We start from the raw sequence: 18,040 nt of genomic DNA, 5'->3' as shown, positions 1-18,040 counted from the left end.
CGAGCAAACATGCCTCCTTTGACTGTTCTAATAACAGGCCATCTCACCCGTGCTTGTTGGGAGTTGAGTTCAGAGATTTTTTTAATTAGCATGTCAAATACATTATTTAAATGTCTTTGATGCCTTTTCTTTAAAATTATTTGCTAAGCAATAACTCATATTTATTTGCAAAGAAGACACAGCCTCCGTACAAAAAAATAAGAAAACAAAAACCAAACCAACAAACAAAAAAACCAAACCAAACCAAACCAAAATAAACCCCAAAACCCAACCCAAATCACTGCTAGGGAAGTTTGGAAAAGTGAGAGGATTGGTCACAGGTGTGTAACCTGTGTTGCATGTTGCAGAGCACATTATTGCCTAAAGGCCTACTCAAGTCCAGATTCATTGCTGCTGACAAGCCTGCCACTTAGTGTACGAGACTGTATGAAAGGCTGTTTGCTGCAGGATTTACGATGGTGCCCTTACGGTAAACTACCTGTACTCTGCTCAGCAGCTCCATGCTTCCTCTCCAGTGGAAGGGCCTCAGCTTTTGGAAAAGCTGGACTATTTCTCAAGTGAGTACACTCTTGTGATACTGAAGCTAGCCAGACCACAAGCTATTTTATTATGTTGTGCAAAAACCTCTGTGCAAAAAAACCCTCTTTAATTAAGATAGAGCAACCAGCACTGTGGTTGTAATTACCTTGGACTGCTTTACCCATGGGCATAATGAAATAAAATTGGGGCCTCTATATTTTTGTTTTTAAACTAAGTAAACCCAAATTAATTTATTCAACTCAAACCAGACAGGTTTCTCTTTAAAAGGAAGGCCTATATGGTTGGAGGGGTTGGTGCAGCAGGCAGAGTGACATGCAATGATGACTGTGAACTGCAAACTGCTGGCAAAACATTTGGCTTGCCATTGGTCCATGGCCAGTATTTTCCTTTGTTAATGAATCCCACATCTTTTCTAAGTTAAGCATTTTTTCTTCTCCCCCTTCATTTTATTTGAAACATATTTTAAATATTTTGTTTTTATGACGTAGTGGAACATGATACGGCCCCCTCCTAACCCTTAATATGAGAAAATCAATTAAAATTTTGACATTAGGAGCTATGATATAAGCATATGGTTTAACTGCTCAGACTTTTTTTTAAGCAACATATCAGGGATCAGTGCAAAGAGAAATAACAAAATGAGAACTACACATTAAGGGATAAAAAGTTTACCAACTGAAATTACAACACAGCCAAAACTTGCTATTCACCAAAATAGCATCTGAAAACTTGTCAAGTTTTGATAAATTTCTTCTTAGATGGATCATTACATATTTTTCATTTGTGCTCTTTTCTGAGGAAAAAAAGGTTATTAAATAAAAATAGTCATTCTGAATTATGTGTTTAATATTTAGTACATCTTATCTCACTCAAAGGACCTTCATTTTATGACTTAAAGAATGCAATTTTAAAATGGAGTTTTATGGGCTTTCTCATTAACTTCCGACTCTTACCTGAAGAAGAAAAAATAATTGAGGAATACCCCATTGGAACAAAAACATGATTTTCAAATGCAATCAACATTGTGGGCATCCAGTCACACCTGCCCTACTGACCACCAGTCCTTAGGACTATGTGAAAGTGAAATCTCTTACAGTTCCCTTTGGTATTTCAAATCATCAAAACCCCAGACAGACAAAATAACAGTTCACTGAAACTCCAGGGAATAAAGGCACCAAAGAGAAGATTTAACTCTGTTTAACTCTCTAGGTCACTAGTTTTCCACAAAAAGCTCTTTCCCAGAGGTCCTGAAAGATTGGAAATGCTGTTAAAAGTAAAAAGTTATTGTTAATCCGTCACCAGTGAAAAAACGAGTTTTTTTCAGTCGTCTTCTAAGGACATCTAGTCTCCAATCCTGCAATCGTCTAGCTACATGAATTTACATGCCCTCCTTTAATATTCCTCAGTTTTACAAACCTTGCAAGATTTCTTCAGCCACAGTAACTTGCAGTTAGTTTTACCGGGGGAAAAGATGACGAAAGTACAGCACAATGCATTGCTGGGCCTGAAACCCGCACCAGGCGAGGACAAAGATATACCGGAAAAAATTAAATTGCAAAAGCCTTGTTTGCACCAACCCCCTTACTTTTCATTTTGAGAATGGTGCCATGCTTGTGTTAGAAATGACAGAAAGCTTTTTATAGAGGCTCCTGATATCAGCTCAAACCCCTTTAGTTACATGAGGATAGAAACTTCAATTATCTACAGAGTACGTGCAAATTAAGTACACTCTATCACAGTGAATTCACTTGCACTGTAACTGCTGTGATTTATGCAGAAAATTGCAGCCAAGCTCAAAAGCTAGAGCAGCACTTTCAGGTTGACCAAAATTATTAAATTCACTAACAAATTAACTAACATAAATCTTGGAAGTGGAGAAGAATAGAATATTTGGAAAAGCAGAAATTTTTAGCATTTTTAAACATTCCAATCTGAAATGGCATATTAATCTGGAAATTTACCTAGTTATTTTAAAAATATAATTGTCTTGAAAACCTGAGAATGTCCTTGTTGTTTATTTGGACAGAACAATTAAGCAATTAAATCATATTGACTTAAACTAAATTACTGTTTTTAATTTCAGCCACTAAGTCAACAACCCTGTTATTCACATAAAACTGGTTACCGTTACAGCTCACCTGCATGAAGGACAGCAATGACACAAAAGAAACTTTAAATCTGTCAGTTTGTCTTCATTTCCTGCTCTATTAAAAACAACCCAATACTCCAACTCATTCCTCTTTTTATGTCTTCTTTCCTAGATTTTTCCTAACTGTAGATTTTAACAGCTAGTTAGAAACCTGAACATCAATATCAATGTATTAATGAAAAACAGAACAAACACTGGTATTTCAAAGCTATCTTAAAGACTGATTAGATTCAGTAACAAATTAACTGGGTAGGAATGCTGTTTTCAGGGGAAAATACGATATTCTACAGGAAAGTGTGGGACTTTTTGTTTTGTTTTCCAAGGAGATCTTCCAGCCAGGAAGCTTTTACCACACGTCCAGATTCCGTGATTTTGTCTGCATCCAAGAGCAGTGCAAAATCATCTTTGACATTTACCAAAGCGTCAGGAGCAGCTCTTTAAAAGGACAAAGCTTGTCCAGAGTATAAGAAAGGAGTTTGCAAACAAGGTGAATGCATGACAATAAAGAATGCTAGTGGCATAGTGAGAACAGGGTTGTACACTCTAAGACTGCACTTTTAGAAACTTCATAAGTTTGAACATGCTTCTCTGAGCCTTTTAGCTGAAGATAAATATAAGATTGAGTCAGTGTGACTCCAGAAAATTTTGTCAGTGAAGAGTCATATACAGATCCTCAGTCTTCATGTTCTATTCGATAATAAATTATTAATTTTGTAATAATAAAATAACCGAGCATGCATGATTTTACATGTGATAGTGGTGACAGCATATTGGATAGTCATTAGTTAATGGACAAACATGAATGCAGGATAAGGTATACAGGGAGTTCCCTGCAAAAAGGCATTAATGTGCCATTACTTTTATAGAGGGAGCAGCTTTTGCTAGCTAAATTCCTGTAAAACACACATTTGAGCTTATAGGGAAATTAGCAAATGTATCCCTCACATGGTTATGGATCAAGCATGTCTCCTAGGTTTGCAAAACATGCTGAAAATTACCAGGGGGGAGCTTAAAAGTTTTATTTTTTATGGTTTAATTCTATTACTTTTTTAAAATAAAAACAGGATGGGGGGAAGCCTACTTTTAAAGAGCTGACTAATTCGGAGATACATCAGACATGGATTTTCTTGTAGGATTTTAGAATTCTCTTGCAATTCTTCACTATAAGGAAAAACTTCAGATGCTTAGTCAAGGAGGGAAAAAGATGCCTTTAGCTGTTTTTAGACTGAAAACATATTTGGCTGTATTTTGGGTAACATTTCAGCCAAAAAATGGCTGGTTTTCATTATTACTGTTTTATCTTTGCACATTTATCAGGCATCTACCAAAACTTGAATGCTTGACACTTAGAGTGTGATGGGAAAGCTAGGAAATGAAGCACCTTGAAGCACAGAACAATTCAGAGTCCGCATTTAGAGTGTTACGTCAAGTGCCTGCACTCTTTATTTCAAGGTGGACACGAGCAGGCACAGGATATGCTTTAGATGACATTATGTTCTTATCTCACCTTTTGCTTTCCTTATTGCTTTTCACTCATCAAAATTCTCCCTGCTTCCACCCCCAGCACAGACAGCCTGTGCTGCCCCCATTGCCCAGTGCAGGTCCAGAGAGCAGTTTTATTCAGAAGGCGCCCCCGAGGGTCACCTTGTCCAACCTCCTGCTCCAGCCAGGACTGAATGCAGCATCAGAGCAGGCTGCTGGGAGCCTTTTTCTAGACAAAGTGTGAAAATCTACAGCAGCAGAGACCGACTCCAGCCAGTTGCTGTGCCTTGCCACAGTTCTCCTGCTGGAGCCTTTTCATTCTTTAGGTCTCACGGAATTTTCTCTCACTGAAACTTGTGCCTGTGGTCCTCTGCCTTCACACTGCAAAGGGGGCCAGACCCTGTCTCCTCTGTAACTACCCTGTAAGTAGCTAAAGGCTGCAATTAGATCCCCTGGCAGCTGTATCTTCAGGGTAAATAAACCAAGGTGCCCCAATCTCTGCTTCTGTGGCCACTCTCTCCATTCAGCCTAGGGAAGATGCCCATAATGCCATCTGTCCTCTGTGCAACTGACCCACCCTCCAGGAAGTCACTGCAGACTCACACAAGAACATGTGTGCCCATTTGTTTGGATTTATTCAACAGTCCAAGGAGATTTCACCCAAAACTGCCCCAGACCTGGTTGGGTACTGAAATTTTGTATTGCTCTCACAACAGAGAATTTTCTGAGTTCTCTGGGGATTGTTTGGGCAAACCCAAATATCTGACCCTAAGCCAATCAGTTAATTACTATATGTAATGTTTGTCCTATTTGATAATTGCTCTGCACAAAAAACATGCCAGTGCAGATGTACTGCTGAAATTCAGTGCGCCTGTGCTCAGTGCTACATGGGGAAGCCACAGACCCTTCCCACATCCAGCTCAATCTGATCTGCACTCCAGAATCCTGTTATTGCAGCATTGCATCTCTAAAATGAGTCTCTCTGAGATAAAGAGCTGTCTATTAATGGGGAGAAAAGAAAGAGGTATTAAAGTTGCAGCTGGCTGTGCTTTCAGTCAAGAACTTGTTCTGGACGAGACCAGATGAGACCATAGTTTAAAATTCTGGAATGTAGCATGTGCAGATGCCAGAGTATTATTGCCTGTTTTATCATTTGCTACTTGTCACACTTTCTGAGCATTTGACCACAGAAATAACAGAAGTAACAGTTCTATTTAGAAGTGACAATGAATATCAAACAGAAAATTAAATGTACAAAGCTTAATCATCTTTCAGTGCATAGCAAGTAAAAAACATTCATTTTCAAGCCCTTTGTTAAATAACATAAAAAGTATTTGTCAGCAAAAAAAATAATAAATAAAACAAATCCCAATTTCTCTTGAAAAAAAAGTTGTCAAAATCTCAAATTTTAATAATTAGTGAGCCTCACTAGAAACTTTTCAATTAGCCTCATTTCACTTTTCTAAGAAGACCTTTATAAATTCATGCTCTTCAAACTATCTCTATACTCTTTTTTTTCTCTATAACATGAACTTATTCTTTGCATATTTTTACAAATGTTGCTGGTAAGATTTTTTATTTTTCCTGAAGTACGTATGTACTACAGTATTTTTATAGGGCTCTACAAAGTCTTGACAAAAGAATTTAAACTAAATGAAAAAATGGCTTAATTAATTACTAAATATTAGGATATCTACCGAATTGCAGCAGCTGGAAAAAGTTCCATGCTGCACAAGATTAGCAAGTAAAAAGCCAAACTGAACATGTAGTGATGGACAGCAATATCCCCCTTTAACTGTTGCTTAAATTTGATTTCTTTTTCTTAAAGAAAAACATGAAATGTGAGAGAGAGCTGAGGGGTGCTGATAGAGTATCAACTTAAAAAAAAAGAAACCATCAATCAAATTTATATACCAATATCACCACCTTAAGTCGTGCAACTTGAAATCTTATTCGGGTGATAAATTCCTTCCGGTATGATTGTTTAGGAATAGCAGGAGATAATTCTGCCTTGCAGTCTCAAAGATGGGGACAAACACACTCACACACACACCCTACATACACAAACAGATCCATACATAGAGAGATCTGTGTACCAATCTGCACTTTGTGCAACACATCCCTCCTTCATACTAATGGCCACAGGAGATACTTGTCAACACTGGATTCCAATGGCAAGGAATCTGGTCATTCGGTAAAATGAACCTTAATTTAGTTATAGGTCTTTAGTTTATATTAATTTTTCAGCCAATCTTGTTTCCACATGAGTTTTCTAAAGAAACTCACTCATTAAAGTATATCAGAAAACTGAACAGTATTGAGAACAATGAGAATTCCTGCAGTTCTATGGTACAAGAGAAATAGAGCTCATGTCCTTAGCTGCAGTGAAAGAAAAGTTCATTTTGACCTGGAAACCAAATGATAACAAAGAACACAGTACTGGAACTTTTCTGACGTGATACTGAGTTGCCTTAAACTGAGGTCAAGGAAGAACCTGGCCTAGCACATTTTTTCTGTTCTGGTTTGTAAGACTTCATTTGGAAAAAACTAGCTCATGTTAAATCTGACATATAAAATTACCTGTGCTGATAGGCTTTTCCAGTGTGGTAAAATATTCAACTGACATTACTTTAGACAGAACTTGTAATAATGATTATATTACCATTAATAATTATAATATATTTATATATTATATATAAAATATATATTTATATATATTAATAATATAATATAATATAATATAATATAATATAATATAATATAATATAATATAATGTAATGTAATGTAATGTAATGTAATGTAATGTAATGTAATGTAATATAATATAATATAATATATTATATTATATTATATTATATTATATTATATTATATTATATTAATAATATTATTGTTATTACTATTACTACTACTACTACTACTACTACTACTAATAATAATAATAATAATAATAATAATATATTTTTTTCTGCTAATGGGCACAGATTTCTTGATCTGTAGAAAATAATGCCCATCTGAAGAATATTGTCCATATTCTTTATTGTCATGGAGCAGCATGAGAGTTGCAGATATCTGCAGTAAAACTCTCCATCTTGTTATTTAAACTAATACACCTTGTACTTACATTAATACAGAGCTCTAATATGTTTGACTAATGGCTGGAATTTTGAAAACATCCTGCAATGCTCTTGAATTAAAGATATGATGTAAAAATAAAGAGCACCACAGAAATACAGCTTGTGGTGATCTGAGAGAGTACAATTCTCACTCTCAATTAGTAGTTTTTACTAAGAGAATTGCTAGTTTTATTATAATGTGCAGAAATATTTCAGTAAATTAAAAGTTGTATGTTTTCAATGGAGATACTCATTTTAACACTGAAGTTGATGCTACAAGGAAACATCAGGCTATAAAATGAAGAATGGAAGTGAGGATGGAATAAACAGTGTTGTGTTAAGTAAATGATACTTTACTGGCTCTGTCAGGATTTAAAAGACCTAAAAAGCAAAATGTGTGTCACTGGGACTGAAAAATAATTCCGTGTATTTGACAATACAGGCTTTAGAAATGTGTTTGCAGGAAGTCAAGAGGGAGCAAGCACCACAACACAAAAATTCCATGCCACATTTAAAAACAAACACAAGCACCCACGTAGAGAAGAAATCACACATTAATAGAGATCCAAGGTTCATCAGTCTCTGGGATCACTGTGGCTGAACAAGTAGCTTTTCAAGAGGGCACATTCCAAAGCTAGAGATGTTGAAAAAAATATGTGGGTGCTCAAAGGACTGAAAAGAGGATGGTTCCACAGATTTTATCCCAAGCCCATCAACTCAGCTCTCCCATTCACTGCAATAAGCTTTGGATCAGTTTCAACATCCAAATGCAGTCCTCACTCACTAAAATTGGCTGGTCACACTGGAAACTGTTTGGGCAAGGCACCCCACCCATAAACAGAGCATTTGGGGAGAGTACTGTAGTAAGCAACAAATAATTTGTCTCTTTGCCAGGACTAGGGGTTGTGTCTCTTACTTGTTCACCCTCTGAGACAATAAAGCGAGGGCTATAGTAAGGTAATATCTCTGGAGCGATCTAAGAAGGAATGCCACATGAATGAGAAATAAGAGGATAAGGGTTCCTTCAATTTTGAAGTCAAAAGTGGAAGAAATGACTAAGCAACAGAGTGCAGAGAGCCACTAGTAGATGGATGCAGTGTTTCCAACAGCTCTTTGCTCTGGGATCTTGCAAGTAGGAAGAGGAACAGAAAGGAAATACAAACCTGAGTGTGGAAAGAGAGTTCCACTATGGGAATTGCCACATCATCTAGGTGGAAGACAAAGATATGCAAGTCCATTTGCAGGAGAAAGAGAGCATAAACAGAGTTAAGTGGATATTAATGAACGCTAAACAAGGATGGCAAGCCTGCTCTGAACTTACAAATCACATCCGCATTAACACCAAATGAGTTCATTAAGATTAACATTATTATGATGAGTATCAAAGGGATTAAAAGAGATTATGGTAAATAAGAGAGTCAGATAGGAATGAGATGTAATTACCTTCCTATCTGGTTTATCTGTAGCTGCAGAGACAGACCCAGCATTCACTTCACACTGGAGGAACCTAACTCACATTTTGATCTGAAGTGTAATTTTCAGCAAAGCTGATCTCAACAGTTTGGGCTGAACACGGCCAGGCATGTGCAGGATGAACAAAAGAAGGGTGGGAAGGTGAGAGCACAGAGAGATGGGGAAGGGCACAGGAGGCTGCTTTGCCCCAGCATCCTCCCCCAAGTGCAGGAAACAATCTGGTCTTCCTGCCTGCTGTGTCCACAGCTTGACGAGTGGCCAGGCCCGCCACCACCTCTGTCCAACACCTGACCTGGCCTGATCTCAGCACACATGACACCAGCTCTGAAAGCTTCATGGGGCTTCACAGACATCAACCAAGTCTTCCAAAAGGTTTAAGGGAAAGGTCTCAAGTTAGAGCTAGGAAACTGAGGAATTCAGGAGCAGAAGGATCACATTCAGTGAAATAAAAACATGCTGTCTGGTATTTACCTCCTGCTTTTGTACCCCACCAACAGAGCCAATTTTTTTGTGCATGCAGAGACCAGCTAAGGAGCACCAAACTATGGCTTAAAATCAGACAGCTTATAGAGCAGATATTTTGCCAATGCACACATTCAGCAGTGCAGGCAGAAATGTTACTTGGGATCTTGGTGGGGAAATTTACTGGGACTCGTCCAGCCAGGCTCTGCTAGGAGCAGATTGCCTTTCTTCACAGGCCGACCACGCACAGTTGGCTCTCCAGTTCAAACATCACTCCCAAGCTCTGGTGTGTTTGGCCTCTGGTTTGTTTGACAGGTTACATGTGCTTCTGAATATATCTTCTGATGCTCATTTTCAGAGCACTGTTAATATTTCTCTTGGCTTCTGTTTAAAAATTAGGTCCCTAAAGATATAAATCCTCTTGCCAAAAGACCCAGCTTCAAATGTGTGGAACTTGACTGTCAGGGCTGTTGATCCCTGACCATGAAGCCGCAAGTCCACTGGCAAACCTGCACATTGGGTCCCATCAACTAGCAGCAGAGGAACCCAAATGGGCAGCTACTTTCCTTTTTTTTGTTGTTGTCCAAAAGAATTTTGGTGCATTGCAAAGCACCTGTCAAGCACAACCAGAGCTGTCTGACACCCACCTGGACAGTTATGCTTCATTAACTATATGTTCTGTTGCTTCAACAACCAAATATACATACATACATATACACACCTGTGTATGTATGCATAAGGAATTCACAACTGCAGCTTTTTGAAAGAAGCTTTTACAACTGTTTTTCCTGTAGTGCTGTGTTGAAATCAGTGACGTAGCAGCAGTGAATTGTTACTTAGAGTTGCTGCGCACTTCTGAAAGGCAAGAAGGATTTACATCTTTACACCCTCTGCTTAACTTCACCGAGCATGAATCAGCAGGGTGGGTAATTTGTGAAAGTTTGAGTACACAGCAGGGTCATCAGCCAGTCCACACTGTCCAGAGCACCACAACATTCTCTTTTGCTGCCCTTCCAGACAGGTGACATGTTAATAGCTGATACCAGACAAGTGAGACTCTGATCCCCTGTGGAATGCAATCTGATACCCAAAGACTTTCAGGCCACGCTGCACAACGTATTTTACATGTGTTTTTATAAAAGAAATAGCAGGGATGCATTTCTGCAAAGGAAAGATGGAGTGTGACAGTCTGTTATCCTCTGCCCAGCATCTTGCCAGCATGGCTAGACACTATCCTAGGACAACACTGACGGACTTTTCCTGAAGTCTCCAGCCAGAAAAGACAGGAAGGGAAAGAGTGAAGACAAGTCCACCCCAGCATCTAAAGCGGGCAAGCAAAGGGAAGAATCTACTATGCTTTATTCTGATGGTCTGTGGATCCGCACTTCCCAACATTTCTAGGAGAAAGTATGACTCAGAAATCCTACGGGAACTCCTGCAGCAGCACAGCTCCCTCCCCAACCCACACCTCCTCAGCAGAGCACTGCGCAATCTGGTCCATATGGTATATCTGCACTATGGTATATCTGCACTGCAACAGGGGCCAGGCCTGCCCGCGGCCTAGCGCTGGGCTCTCCACTGAGAAAGGTTTGGCCCATGAGCAACTGTTTGTGCTTCAGCAGTTGACTGAGGAGCTTGAAAATCACTTAGGGGCACTTAGGGAAAACCTGTGAATAAAGCGCAGGAACAGAACAGGTCAACATAAGATGGCTTTGCAGAGGGCTACCAGAGGGAAGGGAAGGCAGGAGCTGGCCATGGGCTCTTGTCTTGTTCAGAAAGAGAGGGGGAGGTTTTGCCACCAACCACAGAACAACACTGATTGCTATTTTGCTCCATTAGTCCCCAAAGCAAGTTGCAAAAAAAAAAAAAAAAATCACTAAACTCTCAAAAGCATGTTTAAGGCTATCTTTAGTTAACCAAACAAATCTGTAGTTCACTGCAATATCGGTGGGTACCAATACAGTGCTTCCCTGAGAGACAAAAATTCCCTTTGAAAGAGGCACTTCTGAGAGTCATACCTTAAGAGCAGACAGCTCTTGACACAGAAACCCGATGCAGAGCTCCTCCAAGCAGAACGGGTATCCTCAGGACACCAACACACACCTGATAGCTCGCGTTCATCCCACACCTACACACAACCAATGCCCGAGCTTGGGCTTAGTGCTAAGCTCTGTGGCCCACCCTAAGGGCTAAGTGCTCACAGTGAACTCGGGAAAGAGGTACCTTTCCTCACTCCACATCAGACCCAGAGACTGTTAGCCAGGTGGAAAAAAACCACTAAAAGGTCTGTAGGGAGACTGACAGACTTAATAAGACAAGCGCAGCGCTCTGTCCTGTAAAGGAAATGCATGTAGGCAGGTGCCCCAAGAGCCCGGCAGTTCTGCAGAGCAGAACTGTGACAGGAGGGGATCTGCTGTGCAGGGTCGGGACCTCTGCGGTCCCAGCAAAGGCAAGACAGCCACGAGCCCGGGGTAAGCTGAGGATCAGAATCCTGCTGACAAGTGGTAGGGGTGAAAAGCTGAGGCTCGTCGAGATGAGCGCTGCAAACTGCCTCCCTTAAAGGCTTTATTTTCTACAGCACATTTCCAACAGCAGAAGCTTTTACTCGCTCTGCTAGGCAGAGGCTGAACTGCTTTCTTCAAACAGTTTCAAATTCGCCAGCCACGCTCAAAGAACCACCCCTTTTTGCCTTTCTCTTTGCTCTCTCCGGGCTTTTTGTGAAAGAGATCATCCAGTTTCAAGCCATTTTAAAAATATCAAAAAATCCCAGTGGAAAATAATTCGCAGCTGTGATAATATCACATTTTTTAAAATACCGTAATATAGTTTTACTTTTAATAATAAAAGATAAAAAAGGAGAGTCTGTGAATAATTAGAGAGTGCAGTCTGAAGCCAGTTACAGTCACTGCAATTGATAATAAACTTAAAGCCCCTTGACAGCAGGTAAATGCTTTGCAACCCTGACCCCCTTCCTCTCACATTACTTAACAACCCTGCAGTTCCAGCATTACATCACCGTCCAAGCGATTGGTTCCCGCATTTTAACTCTCTCCCTGTCTCCTCCGATTAGGAGCAACATAATGATGGAGCGGGGGGACACCAAACCACAACAAACTACAAAACTTCTCTCAAGTTTGCTGTGCTCCTCGCTTGGGTTTGGTTTGGTCGAAAAAGCAGCTTCTGCTCCTAAGAGCTGAGGTTACACGCACCAGAAAACAAACTCTGTAGAAGTGGAAAAGAGTGGGAAAGGGGGACTCGGGAGGGGAGGAGGAGAGGAGGAGGAGGAAGGCGAGGTGGGGGGGAAACTATATAGAAATCAGAAAAGGAAAAGAAAATTAAAAACAAACCTCATGGACATCACTGAGCCTGAATTCCCTGCTGAGGTGCAGAACATGAGAGCCCTGGAATGAGTGTATGTAGAACTTGAGCCAAAGCTTAACTAGCCCGAGTGAGTCATATCCTTCCCATTTGATTCCCGTCCAAGCGATGATGTAATGCCCTGGCCCTCTCCCTCGCTCCCGCTCGCTGCACTACCTCCCTCCTCCCCTTTTCTCCTTTTTAGCTCAGTGCTGGTGAAGTCACCATTTAAATCTGGCAGCGCTGAAGCAAAAACTTCAATGTAACCAAAACAGCCCCAGGCCAAGTTCCAGACGTACTGAGACTCGGTGGTGCAATTGCCATTGGAAACGAGTAAACAGAGAAAGAAACAGTGCTGCCTGTGCAGGGCCTGCGCAGCTGCCGGCCGGAGCGCAGGAAAACCCTGGGACCGGGCGCGGGGCTGACGGGATCCACCGGGGATCGCCAGGAGATCCCGCATCGCTCCCGAGCCCCCACAGTCCGAGCCGCGGGGAGATCCGGCCGCTGGAAGAGGAAGGAGATGGAGCCGGAGCTGAGGAGGGCAGCGGGGAAGCCGGGGAGCAGCGGGGCTGTGTGCGGGTCGGGGAGATGGAGAGCGCTGCCTCGCAGGTCGCGCCTCGGACCGGGATTCCTCTGCCTCGGCAGAGCGCAGCTGGAATTGAGCCCCGGAGTTTTGAAGGAAAACGACGGGGCTGTTTCTTGCACCGTATTTCTCCGTATCCAAACACACAGGTGCAAGGCACTTACTATCCCCACAAAAGAAAAAAGTACCAGAAAAGCCTCACAGCAAGCTTATAACTAACTCACTGCTGTGCGTCTCTTACTGGCTTTCCCGTGTCTCTCTCACAAGTTTGATTTCTTTAAGCATAGAGAATGTTTCTAAATGGAACCTATAATAAACTTTCACGCACGCAAGGGTAAGCTATTGTGGTGTAAAGTGCGTTGCCTCATCAAAGTGCTCCTGATGCTAAATGCCACAGTGGCTGTGGCTGAAATACCTCTCATGTCCTCCCCCACAGAGGGCTTTCTCCATGTACATCCCTCCCAACTGATTGTAGTCAGTGCAGTACCGAGCAGTTGGTCCACAAAAGAATGCCCAGCCTAAGTAACAACAACAACAACAACAACAACAACAACAACAACAACAACAATAATAATAATAATAATAATAATAATAATAAATGTCTAAGCACACATAGCATCCCCGAGCAATTCAAAGACTAATAGTTTCGACATCAAACTGCGGATGTAAGTATTAATGGCACATGAAACACGATAGAAGTATTTGTCTCCTTTCTTTTTAGATCAAGAATTATTTCACAAAATCACTTCACCTCATATCTCTGAGTGAAACTCAGTTTTCCAACACTCAGTGGATGCACTTATGCCCCCCAAATTTAGAAAACAGTAGGAAAACAGGAAAGTCAGTGTGCTTCCTTTTCTTCCTTATGATGATGTGAGTTTATGGAAAATCAATTTCTATTGCCTAGCAGCATTTTACCACACTGGGGTTTTTTTTGGGTGGATTGTTTAATTGATTACAACATCAGTGCAACAGAGATTATTGTAAAGTACCAAAGTATCCTCCTGAGAATGCTTCTATGGTTTTAAATTATTTTTAGAATATATATCATGTTGATACATAGTTTAGAATATATATAGTGTTGATTTCTATGGACCAACACTATTGGCTTCTGTCATAGCTCGATCTTGAATTCAAGTAGATTTAGTCATGAATTGAAGCGATTTTTTGTTTAAGATATATATGATTTTTACAGACAGAATGAGAAGAGGAGAAAACTAAGGGTTTGTCTTATTCAATTAAAAAAACACAGTTCTCCACAGCAACCTGACCTGCAGGATGACATCCTCAATAGATACTGAGGCTGCAGCCACTCAGAGTGACACCTTTATCAAGCAAGGCTGCTCTGAATTAGAGGTGATCAGCCATAATTATTACTGGCGCCACTGAAGCCTGTGGCTTGACAGCATCAGATGTGGTTGTTATAAAGTTTGGTCCATTGTGTCAATGGCCTGTATAACTCATTTATGTCTGAATTACCAGCTATTGATTTTTTGTCTTCTGTCATGTAATAAAATAAAAGTTAGATCATTCCTAAAGCCCTCTTTTAATTCCAGCCTTGCTGATAGTTTCATTTTAAGCTTATCCCACTTCTCCCTCTCCAGTTAAAAAAATGAAACTTCTACCCCTTTTTCTGTGCATGTCTAAGAGGTCATCTTCCCTCCTTCCTTCTTTTTATTTTGTCTTCTTACATTGACACTGCTGGATTACAGAGCTTCTGCTCATTCAGTTTTCCACTGACGTTGCTGTAAACTTTGTCATGGGCCAGGACAGACCCCTGGCTCAGAACACGGGAATGTGGCTACAACTGAGGAACGACTTTAAATCCCCTGGTCCAGCTTTGCAAAGGGAAGCTGCCACCTAAAGAGAAAAATAATTACCCTGAGCAACTCAGGTTAGCATGAGGCTGCTTGTGCATATAACATCCATTCCTGAAGTCTTTGGGCCTCTTCTCACTCTTCTGAAATACCCACACTGTAGATATTCAAAGCAAAATGCAACCAAAGAGGCGATGCAGGAGCCACAGGGTAGTTTCATTGTCCTCCTGAGGCTCTGAGGACTTGCTTGGTAAGTCTTCTCTTTCCAAAAGAAAATTTTGTTTGCCAGAAGCAATAGCAGACCATTGCCCATCTGTGAGCATCTTAACCATAATATCACAGGAGTCACCATGTGTGCATATTATGTTCATAGAAACAGACTCAGAAGAATGAAACTGCTTTCAAAACAGTGTATTATACAAGATATTTCTAGGAGTAAGAGCATTTTCTGAAATGAACAAGAAAGATCAGCCTGAACTGCATTTCTATATTTCATGTTTACGCTGAAGTCTTATTTCAAGAAATTGTTTTAAAACAGACAACATGCTCCAAAGGAGTTAAAAATGTAATTGTTCTTGCTGATGGGAAAACAAAAAGTTCTTTCCAGGCAGGTATTTCCAAAGCCTATTGATTTTTTCCTTCCCCCTAACAGGAAACACTGTTTTCCCCTTTTCCTTCCTGTGACAGACCAGTTAATGATAAAGAATGTCCTGTGCTCAGAGGAAATTCCACTTGCATGCAAGAGCTCCCTCTTTATCTGTTTACTTGTCTGTCTTTTTGTCTTTTCATTCTCCCCCCATTGCAACCCCAGCCTTAAATTTCCATGTTCATCAAGAATAGGGCTGTTGTGATGAGAGTTATGGGATGTTTTAATTCTAAGGGGAGCCTCCTTCAAACTAGGGCCCTGGCCAGGACAGTTATGACTCCAGCTTAGCTGTCTAGTTCAGGAATTCTTGCAACACCCTCCCTGCAGAATGTTTCATCCTTGGGGAAAGGGTGGTGGGGCACACCACAGATGTTTGGTGTAACTGAAACTTGACAAAAATCACTGCTTCTGCTGAAAATTTCCAGTCTCAACAACCAGAAAGCTCTGACTTTTAAGAGCCCAAATGTCAGAGTGCACTGGGATGATCCAAAATGTGTATTGTAAAAAGGAACTGGGTGTTCTGCTGTTGAGATTGTGGATGGACAAGTCACAGGTCCTACACGCATTTTAGGTGAGTGTATCTCATCCAGCCCTTGGGACTGACTTTTGCCTATGTCAATCAGTGGCCCAAAGCATCAGCAAAGGCCATGTGGATAAAAGCAGCATAACTTGATTATTTTTTTCCTCCACTGCTTGGCACTTAAAGAGGCTTGATTAAGAAAATATTCTGTAATAATGGTCCTGCACTCAGGAAAGTCTCATTTTCATTCTGACATTATTTTTCATTTCTAACCCAAGAGCCTTACAGTCCCTGTGGAATTAAAGAGGCCAGATAATTTCAGGGTTAAATAAGCTTTAATGACTATCACATGTATGGAACCTTAAACCCAGTATTAAAAATTATTTTTTTAAAGTGGCATCTCTTCCTTTTTTAATTTAAAATAACCATCCAGGTGGTTTCCTAAGGATTTCTTTGCAAATTGCTTCCAGTGAACCTTTTCAGTTACAGACCACTGCAAACCCATGTGGTGGTATTCAGCATTTAGTTCAACTTGGGTGTCCCATGTTTTTGTAGTGGACAGAGGGACTGTCTGCACAAATGTCTGCACAGGGGAGGCTGTCTGGGCAGGCTAGCTGTCACTAGCAAGGACATAAAAATGTAAATATCCACAATTTCAGAAGAAACTAAAGTAAAGCAGTGCTAAGAGAGGATTCTTCAAGTTACTCATAAGACAATGGGGTACATGTTCCCAAGTCGCTTTGGTTCTTCAGAAAAAGACATTCTTTGTTTAAGAAGACACAGATCAAAGTGCTCAGCATTGAGCTGTATCAAAGGTTTTCCTATGAACTCTCCAAATGGTAATGAAATAAATTATCTGGAAATAGCCTTTTTGAGAACTCTGCCAGATTTATTGAACATAAGCATTCTAAGATAAGCACAGGATTGGACAAAATCTAAATGAAACCTGGAACAAAGATCTCCCACTCTCACACACATGCTCAAACATACTATTCCATTAGAAACACCTCACTGAAAATATTGAAGGAAGAAGACCTTTCAAAGTTTGGGTCCAAATTCTCTGGAGACAGAAATGTGCCATGGGCATGACGGCCAGTAGACTTCCCCAAAACATTTTGGCAAGGAATCTTCAAGAATGATCTCAAGAAAAACTTTCCCACTAACAGTTCTAAGCATGTTAAAGCCACTTGGAATCATGGGGGGTTTGTGTTGGGAACATTCAATTACTAGGAAATAAAATAGCCTACTTTATAGTCACCAAATGCCATGGGCCAGTGGCAAGTGGCAAGTGGCTGACCTGGAAGCGAAGAGCTTTGTGTCCAGTTGCATACCACTGAGTCATGCAGTGTGGTCAGCCTCCTCTCTAATTGGAGCTGTAAACCACAAATACCCAAGACAAATAATGTGGCAATTTATACAAAATAATTAATAACATTTTACATTTCAGTAGAACCTTCTACCCAGAAGGATCACAGAGCATCTTGCAGGCCAGCCATTGAATGTGATGTGGTGCAATTACCCCCAACACAGGAGATTGCAGCCAGCCAGCAAATGGCACTGGAGTGCAGAGGGGAGATTACTGACAAAGCAAACAGCTGCAATTAGGTAAAAAACATCATGTAATCTTTAATATTCATGCATAATGAATAGGAGGTTCCCTTCCCACACTGCGATTCTAATTAATCAAACAGATAATTATTATGTGCTGGTCAAAATGTGGAGCCACTGCTCTTTTCAGGATTGCTTAAAGAAGCTTTGCCATACATTTACAATAAATATGTTGACCCTAGATCTCAAATATTTTAATCTTTAGTCAAAACTCAACAGGTTTTGTCTTGGACACAGTGAAAACTTTATCACATATAGCTGCATTGCAAAGATTGTAACAGGAAAAC

At 40.4% G+C, this 18,040-nt stretch overlaps 1 protein-coding gene across 5 annotated transcripts in view; it reads right to left on the bottom strand.

The window, feature by feature from the left end:
• Positions 1–18,040, bottom strand: part of CREB5 (cAMP responsive element binding protein 5) — a 256,873-nt gene that overhangs the window by 90,776 nt on the left and 148,057 nt on the right. The window contains exon 1 of one of the 5 annotated variants that reach the window (XM_059473979.1): positions 12,570–12,734. The exons of the other annotated variants lie outside the window; for them this stretch is intronic. Coding sequence (XP_059329962.1) covers positions 12,570–12,616 — 47 coding nt within the window. The 5' untranslated portion in view covers positions 12,617–12,734. Of the gene's footprint in view, positions 1–12,569; positions 12,735–18,040 lie in introns of those variants that run through there. 5 annotated transcript variants of the gene reach the window in all.

This window comes from Ammospiza nelsoni, chromosome 1 (assembly GCF_027579445.1).
Source record: "Ammospiza nelsoni isolate bAmmNel1 chromosome 1, bAmmNel1.pri, whole genome shotgun sequence".
Lineage (NCBI taxonomy): Eukaryota > Metazoa > Chordata > Aves > Passeriformes > Passerellidae > Ammospiza > Ammospiza nelsoni.
Note: the sequence above shows the minus strand (reverse complement) of the source record. Positions and strands in the feature narration are given on the sequence as shown.